This window comes from Littorina saxatilis, linkage group LG1 (assembly GCF_037325665.1).
Source record: "Littorina saxatilis isolate snail1 linkage group LG1, US_GU_Lsax_2.0, whole genome shotgun sequence".
Taxonomy (NCBI): Eukaryota; Metazoa; Mollusca; class Gastropoda; order Littorinimorpha; family Littorinidae; genus Littorina; species Littorina saxatilis.
In genome coordinates, this window is record NC_090245.1 from 17,172,907 (window position 1) to 17,181,697 (window position 8,791).

At 40.3% G+C, this 8,791-nt stretch overlaps 1 protein-coding gene across 1 annotated transcript in view; it reads left to right on the plus strand.

Annotated features, from left to right (window-relative positions):
* Positions 1 to 8,531, plus strand: part of LOC138963079 (charged multivesicular body protein 1a-like) — a 12,640-nt gene extending 4,109 nt beyond the window's left edge. Inside the window, exons 3-7 of the mRNA XM_070335088.1 lie at positions 1,755 to 1,901; positions 3,002 to 3,070; positions 3,403 to 3,462; positions 5,792 to 5,988; positions 6,566 to 8,531. Coding sequence (XP_070191189.1) covers positions 1,755 to 1,901; positions 3,002 to 3,070; positions 3,403 to 3,462; positions 5,792 to 5,988; positions 6,566 to 6,587 — 495 coding nt within the window. The 3' untranslated portion in view covers positions 6,588 to 8,531. The remainder of the gene's footprint in view (positions 1 to 1,754; positions 1,902 to 3,001; positions 3,071 to 3,402; positions 3,463 to 5,791; positions 5,989 to 6,565) is intronic.
* Positions 8,532 to 8,791: the final 260 nt, after the last annotated feature.

An 8,791-nucleotide genomic window follows, 5' to 3' on the forward strand; every position in this document is an offset into this window, starting at 1 on the left:
TTTTTGTTTATTTTTTAGTAAAAAAAAGTAAGTAAATTTTAAGGGGCTTATTGTCCGTCAGGTCTTAATTGCCTATATTGGACATGAATTGGTTTATACGATTCGAGTTTTTACGCCCTCACGGCTTTTGATGTTTGCGTGTTTAGGTGGTATCAGCCATCTGCACTTATGGTAGAATGACCAAGATCTTTAACGTGCCATTGTGGTGACACGGGGGTGGGAGATGGATACCGTCTCTGGGTCTGCACACATAAAGTTGACCCGTGTCCGTCCCGGCCCGGATTCGAACCAGCGACCTCTCGATCACAAGTCCAGTGCTCTACCACCTGAGCTACCCGGGCCCCCCATTATTTTATTTTTTATTTTAATTTTATGCAATTTATATCGCGCACATATTCAAGGCGCAGGGATTTATGTATGCCGTGTGAGATGGAATTTTTTTTTACACAATACATCACGCATTCACATCGGCCAGCAGATCGCAGCCATTTCGGCGCATATCCTACTTTTCACGGCCTATTATTCCAAGTCACACGGCTATTTTGGTGGACATTTTTATCTATGCCTATACAATTTTGCCAGGAAAGACCCTTTTGTCAATCGTGGGATCTTTAACGTGCACACCCCAATGTAGTGTACACGAAGGGACCTCGGTTTTTTGTCTCATCCGAAAGACTAGCACTTGAACCCACCACCTAGGTTAGGAAAGGGGGGAGAAAATTGCTATCGCCCTGACTCAGGGTCGAACTCGCAACCTCTCGCTTCCGAGCGCAAGTGCGTTACTGCTTGGCCACCCAGTCCTTGGGTGGTGTATGTGTCTGTCTGTGCGTGTGGGTGTGTGTAGAGCGATTCAGACTAAACTACTGGACCGATCTTTATGAAATTTGACATGAGAGTTCCTGGGAATGATATTCGCGGACCTTTTTTTCGATAAATACCTTTGATGACGTCATATCCGGCTTTTTGTAAAAGTTGAGGCGGCACTGTCAGTGTCACACCCTCATTTTTCAATCAAATTGATTGAAATTTTGGCCAAGCAATCTTCGACGAAGGCCGGGGTTTGGTATTGCATTTCAGCTTGGTGGCTTAAAAACTAATGAATGAGTTTGGTCATTGAAAATCGGAAACTTGTAATTAAGATTATTTTTTTATTAAACCATCCAAAAACAATTTCATCTTATTCTTCGTCATTTTCTGATTCCAAAAACATATACATGTGTTATATTTGGATTACAAACAAGCTCTGAAAATTAAAAATATGAAAATTATGATTAAAATTAATTTTCCGAAATCGATTTAAAAACAATTTCATCTTATTCTTTGTCGGTTCCTGATTCCAAAAACATATAGATATGATATGTTTGGATTAAAAACACGTTCAGAAAGTTAAAACTAAGTGAGGTACAGAAAAGTGTGCTATGCAGCACAGCGCGACCACTACCGCACTATTCTGCATGGCTTGTCGATTTCACTGCCTCTGCCACGAGCGGTGGACTGACGAAACTACGAGTATGTGGTCTTGGTGTAAAAAGCAGTGCATTCAGTTTCATTCTGTGAGTGCGACAGCTTGACTAAATGTTGTTATTTCGCCTTACGGGACTTGTTAATACCTGATTTTCTCAGATTTGTTGAGGTCTTATAACTATAAGAGTTGTCCACTGTAGCCAGTCTTGCACTTGGCTCCATATATCATGGGTTTCTTGTTTAATTATATTAGCCAAGGAGTCGTAAAATGCTTCTCCTTTCTGTTGCAGGCCTTGCAACAAAAGAATATCGAGGGCGCAAAGATCTACGCGGAGAACGCAATACGAAAAAAGAATGAAGGCCTGAACTATCTTCGTTTTGCTGCCAGGGTAGATGCTGTGGCTTCAAAGGTCCAGACTGCTATGACAATGAAACATGTGAGTTGTTGTCATGTGTTTAAGAGTGTCGATCTGTGTGTGTTTGTCTGCCTCTCTGTCTGCTTGCAAGTGTGTGGTTCAGTCGTTGGGTAATGAGTGTGTTACTGAGTGTCTGAGAAAAACTGGTGAATGAATAGTTACAGGCTGCATGTCTATCAGCATAATGTTCATAGCAAAAAATGGATTGTTTGTGTGTACTTCTTCTTCTTCTTCGTTCATGGGCTGAAACTCCCACGTTTACTCATGTTTTAGCACGAGTGGATTTTTACGTGTATGACCGTTTTTACCCCACCATGCAGGCAGCATACGCCGATTTCGAGGGAGGCATGCTGGGTATTTTCATGTTTCTATAACCCACCGAACTCTGACATGGATTACAGGATCTTTTCCGTGCGCACTTGGTCTTGTGCTTGCGTGTACACACGAAGGGGATTAAGTCACTAGCAGGTCTGCACATAAGTTGACCTGAGAGATCGGAAAAATCTCCACTCTTAATCCACCAGGCGGCAGCGACCGGGATTCGAACTCACGACCTCCCAATTAGGAGGCCGACGTCTTGTCACCACGCCACTGTGCCCGTCGATTGTGTGTACAACTGATGAGAAATTAGCATAGAAAAAGGTTATCTGTGTGCTAAATTAACATAGAAAAAGGTTATCTGTGTGCTAAATTAACATAGAAAAAGGTTATCTGTGTGCTAAATTAACATAGAAAAAGGTTATCTGTGTGCTAAATTAACATAGAAAAAGGTTATCTGTGTGCTAAATTAACATAGATAAACGCCAATTTCTTTCTATAAAAGTACAGGTCACCAAGCTTGCTGCAATATGTGAGAAAAGATATAACTTCTGCAAACAGTCAGTGGCTAGGAATGCGAATAATTGTTAAAGAAAAAACAGTTGCAGTTCATGTAAGATTTAAAAAGGGGTTGATTTCTTGGAAAGATAGTACAACTTTTGTGTCTGGAAGTTGTCGATTGTCCATTGGGAGTTGTCGTGTCATGTTTTGTTGTGTATTTCTGCTGATTGTCTATATTGTATCTTTTAGTTGTTTCATGTTGCATACATGTATATTCCTAAAATTTCTCATTTTTGTTGTAGGTAGCCAAAGACATCCAGGGTGTTTGCAAATCTTTGGACAAAGCCATGGCATCTATGGACTTACAGAAGGTATGATCCTTTTGGGTTGGGCGGAGGGGGATGCAACACATTTTGCTTTTTTTGTTTTTGTGTGTGGTATATGTTGGTTGCCCTTGGTTTTCTTTGGATGTATGACAATGACATGGAGTGAGAGGATGTATAACTATGTGTGTGTGTGTGTCTGTGTTATCAGATTCAAGAATAGTGATATTTATTTCAAGGAAATGTGTTTTCACATAATTTTGTATGAATACAGAAACAGGCGAACCACATTTAGTTTTGTTCTTTATTGATTTTATGTTTGCTATTTTTTACATGAATTATTTCTGATGTGAACAAATGTTAATTGTCTCTTTTTGCAGGTGGAACAAATTATGGGCAAATTTGAGAAACAGTTTGAAGATCTGGATGTCAGAACTTCTGTAAGTATCGCTCTGTGTTTGTGTGTGTGTGAGTGTGCGCGCGTGCATGTGTTTGCGTTTCTCAGCATAAGTTTGAGCTCATGTCTCACAGAGACAAAAATGTATGCTCCATTGTTATAAAAAGATTTCTTCAATTCAACTTTGATGGATTTTGTTTTTTCTTTCATCACCAGTTTGTAAATTTGAGTGATTTGAAATAGACATAACATTTTTCTCAATGACTCATCCTCAAAGTTCTGAGGAAATCTCACTGTTAGGACCAAAAAATATTGTACTCAGGTGGGATTACAGTATTTTTTGCCCTTTTTACATTTAGTCAAGTTTTGACTAAATGTTTTAACATAGAGGGGGAATCGAGACGAGGGTCATGGTGTATAAGTGTGTGTGTGTCTGTCTGTGTGTGTGTGTGGAGCGATTCAGACTAAACTACTGGACCGATCTTTATGACATTTTACATGAGAGTTCCTGGGAATGATATCCCCGGACGTTTTTTTCTTTTTTGCGACAAATGTTGATGACGTCATATCCGGCTTTTTGTAAAAGTTGAGGCGGCACTGTCACACCCTCATTTTTAAATCAAATTGATTGAAATTTTGGCCAAGCAATCTTTGACGAAGGCCGGACTTCGGTATTGCATTTCAGCTTGGTGGCTTAAAAATTAATTAATGACTGGTCATTAAAAATCTGAAAATTGTAAAAAAAAAATTTGTTTTTTATAAAACGATCCAAATTTACGTTCATCTTATTCTTCATCATTTTCTGATTCCAAAACCATATAGATATGTTATATTTGGATTAAAAACAAGCTCTGAAAAAAAAAGATTATGATCAAAATTAAATTTCCGAAATCGTTTTAAAAACTATTTCATCTTATTCCTTGTCGGTTCCTGATTCCAAAAACATATAGATACTAGAATGAATACCCGCTTCGCCGGGTAGCCGGCTTCGCCGGGAAGAAGTACTTAGAGCCGTACGCCGGCTTCGCCGGGTCCGAACAATGGACCCGCCAAGCTTAGGTCCCTCCCAGATTCGTGGAATGGGAACAGCACGAAAATGATTCAGTGGCCATAATGCCATTCCTGACCATATCGAGTCCCATCCTTGTCGACGAATGTAATCGTGTTAATCACCTTTGGAGGCGAACTCCACTCAAACAGGACTGAGCAAGTTATGGCTTCTCAAAGGAAGGCCAGTACATAAAATTACACAAAAGCCGCCAGACCACATCACAAACAGAACTGAACAATGCACAGGTGTTGCTTACATAGAGACACACACACTCACACACACACACACACAAACACAGAGAAGCCGTATCTATAGAGAGATAGATGACAGTGTATTTTTCGCGTGGCTATAAATTGATTCGACCTTTGCACTTTTACAGTGAGGATAATTTACGGGTCCAATTTACGTTCTGTACACTGCGTTGACCTTCTAAAAATAGTAACAGTAACAGAACGCCGGGAATATATCCGAAGACGCTCAGCGCAGTGGACAGCGCAGTGTAGTAACTTAGAACTGAACGGGAAAGCCACACGAAGGAAGGGAGATAAACGCCAAACACTGGAGAAGATAAGGAAGAGTTACTTATAATGGTGAAATGAACCCAAAAACGAAAATGAGTTCAGCGCTGCGCGCTGAGAGCACGTGTTGAAATATCTCATCGATGATATTGTGTCCGGGGTGTAGCTGAATACGGTGTCCAAATTTGAAAAAGATCCACCGAGAACTTTGGCGTTGTGATGTGGTGTAGCGGCTATGGTGTGTCGGTATGGGGGCCCGGGTAAGCTGAGGTGGAACCAAAATAGCTGAGGTGGAACCAAAATCGGTTCCGCGCTGCGCGCTGAGAGCACGTGTTGAAATATCGACCAGGTTGTGTCGTGTCCCGGGTCTACTTGAATATGCCCACCAAATTTGAAGCAGATCCATCGAGAACTTTGGCCGTGCATCGCGCACAGACAGATACACACACACACACACAGACACACAGACACACAGACACTAGTCGTATATATATAGATATGATATGTTTGGATTTAAAACACGCTCAGAAAGTTAAAACGAAGAGAGGTACAGTAAAGCGTGCTATGCAGCACAGCGCAACCGCTACCGCGCCAAACAGGCTCATCACTTTCACTGCCTTTTGCACTAGCGGCGGACTACGTTCAGTTTCATTCTGTGAGTTCCACAGCTTGACTAAATGTAGTAATTTCGCCTTACGCGACTTGTTATTTATTACTCTCACCATGGTTCTTTTGCTCACTGTAAGGTGCTTTGGCACATTATTATTTGAACAAAAATGTAACCTTGCTATGCTTTCTCTCAGACGATGGACCAGGCAATGGGAGCGGCCATGACACTGTCAGCACCGACAGACCAGGTGGAGGCGCTGATCACTCAGGTAGCGGAGGAGAACGGCCTGGAGGTGATTGACCAGCTGAAAGACTTGCACGCCCCCTCTGCCTCTGTGGCGTCCACCTCCAAGTCAACTGAACAGGACCGTGAGGACGATTTGTCCAGAAGGTAAGGCACATAGAAACAGATAGATACAGTGGAACCCCCCTTGTTAGCCCCCCCCCCCCCCCATACACACACACTTAAGACTTCCCCCCTTTTTATTTTTATCATATATGCTCTGTTCGTTACTTCTGTAAATTTACCTCTATTTTAAGACTCCCTCCTTTTTAAGACCTGGTATTCCCACATTTTGGGAGGTATTAAGGTGTAGTGACTAGTGTATTTATTTAAAGATTTATAGTAACTTCAAGGTGTAAGCCCCAGACAGGTAAGAAAAATAGAAGAGGGAGAAAAGGTGAATGAACAAGCTAGAAGATGGAGGAGAGTCACAGAAAGAATGCCATTCATACCGTGCAAAAAAACCCCATGCAGTCAGGCAGACGTACAGGGCTAGAGGGGCAGAGAAAGAGAGAATATGTGTGTATGCGCATGTATGTGTAAGAGCCTACAGAAGAGAGAACAAAAGTATGTATGCATCTCCAAACTGGGTGTATGTATCTTTGTTTTTAGATGTGAACGCATAGTTTGAACTTATTTTCAGTTAAACTTTCAAATCATCATTGTTATATGATTTTGATTTCAGATTGCAAGCTCTGAGAAATTAGCCGCCCAGCAGCCATGCAGCAACCCATCTGTTCCTGCTTAACTACATCTTGCAAATTGTAAATTATTAGAATGGTGGAAAATATGTACAAGAATGAGTTACATAGTCTTTGTTGCTGTATATTGTTAGGTCTGGTTTGAATAGCAAATAATGTCTGCAATTGAGAAGTTCCAGTCCCCCCAAAAGTACACAAATTAGTGATGAAAAGGACATAAAAAGAATGCATATTGGAGAGCATGAATGTGTCAATTTATAGACTTTGGTATTTGACCAGCGCATAGATGGATTTGCTTTCCGTTGCTTCTACACAAATGTTTGTTTTTTTCTGAAAATCAAGTAAAAGATGTTTTAACTTTTAAATTTACAAGGATTATGCTTCTCATATTGCCAGGTCCAGAAAGAAATGTACTCCTTAATGTTGAACATGTACTGCCTTTATCATTTTAACCACATGTTGTATAATATTTGTCAATGTGGATGATGTTGAAGTTTTTTTTTTATCAAAGGTATTACATTATGTATGTGTGCTGCCCTTGTAGTTTGATAACTGCAATACAGATTGTATAATTGTGTAAGATATCACAAGCATCAAATTTGGCTTTCTGAGCAATGTGCAGGTTGGGCATCCTAATTAAAAATGTTTTGTCCGAAAGAAAAAAAGAGAGCCAATTTGGACAGACGAAGAAGCTGAATGATTTCAATGTTTTGTAAATATTGTTTTCTTGCTGATTACACTAATTTTGTTAATTTCTGAAAAAAGCTATGGAATTTAACAGGTATGCCGATGGCAGTAAGAATTGGAGAGAAAAATGTGTTTGCAATTCGAGAGCAGTAAGACAATTTCATCCACACAAAAAGAGTAGAAGTTAGGTACTTTAGTATGAAAAGTGGTATAACCATGCAAAAACGTTGCATGCTTTTGCACAAGGGTACAAACTAAAGTTGTGTCATACAACAAAAGGCAGACATACTGCATGTTCTAGATATGTCTATTGGCTAAGTACTTGTTAAATATTATGTTTAGAGAAGAAAACGCACATTCAGGGTGGTTTGGGGTCATTATAATTTTGTCCGTGCATTTTGATGAAAGTAATGATTTTTGCTCATTTTCACTGAAGAATGGCTGAACATAATATTATGGTGACGGGCGCTGTGGCGGGGTGGTAAGACGTCGGCCTCGTAATCGGAAGGTCGAGGGTTCGAATCCCGGCCGCGGCCGCCTGGTGGGTTAAGAGTGGAGATTTTTCCGATCTCCCAGGTCAACTTGTGTGCAGACCTGCTAGTGACTTATCCCCCTTCGTGTGTACATGCAACCACAAGACCAAGTGCGCATGGAAAAGATCCTGCCATCCATGTCAGAGTTCGGTGGGTTATGGCAACACGAAAATACCCAGCATGCTTCCTCCGAAAGCGGCGTGTGGCTGCCTAAATGGCGGGGTAAAAACGGTCATACATGTAAAATTCCACTCGTGTAAAAACACGAGTGTACATGGGAGTTTCAGCCCACGAACGCAGAAGAAGAATATTATGGCAGGGGTAGAAGAGGGAATAACTTGAGTGTCTCTTTGATAAAGGTTTTTTCTGCTGGGTTTCTATTTTTGTGTTTGTGTATGGTTATTTGTAGATTGTTAAAATAAATCTGAATGTGTGTGTCAAACTTCAAATTTAAACAGATTTCTGAAACAGTAGCAATCACTGACTGATAGTGCATATATTACAGTGTGTTAAACTGAGCTCAGTTTGTTGATTGGTATCATATGCAATAATTCTTGTTCTTTTATGTATACCTTTTGTCCTTCCTATTATTTCTATATCTGACCTGTAATCATTTTATAATCCTTTTCCCTGTTTGCCCGTTAGGTTGTGAAAGTGATGGCAGAATGTGATGTCAGGAAGAGAATTTGAGAATTTAAATGCGAGGAAATTAAAACGAAAAAGAACAAAAGGTGTCCATGTATATGTGCGTGTGTGTGTGCCTGTCTGTTGTACATGTTCTTTTGGAATGTATGGCTCTTGGGTTATACATTTTTTGTTTGTTGGCAGAATAACAATTGTCTTGCTTTGCTTCTCACATACACACACACACGCACACATACACTCTTCTAAAAAGGTTAAGGATCACTTTTGTACAAGCACGCCACACAAAACAGACAAGACCGAATTCTTTCATTTTTTAAAAATTATATAATTGAACAACCAAGGAGC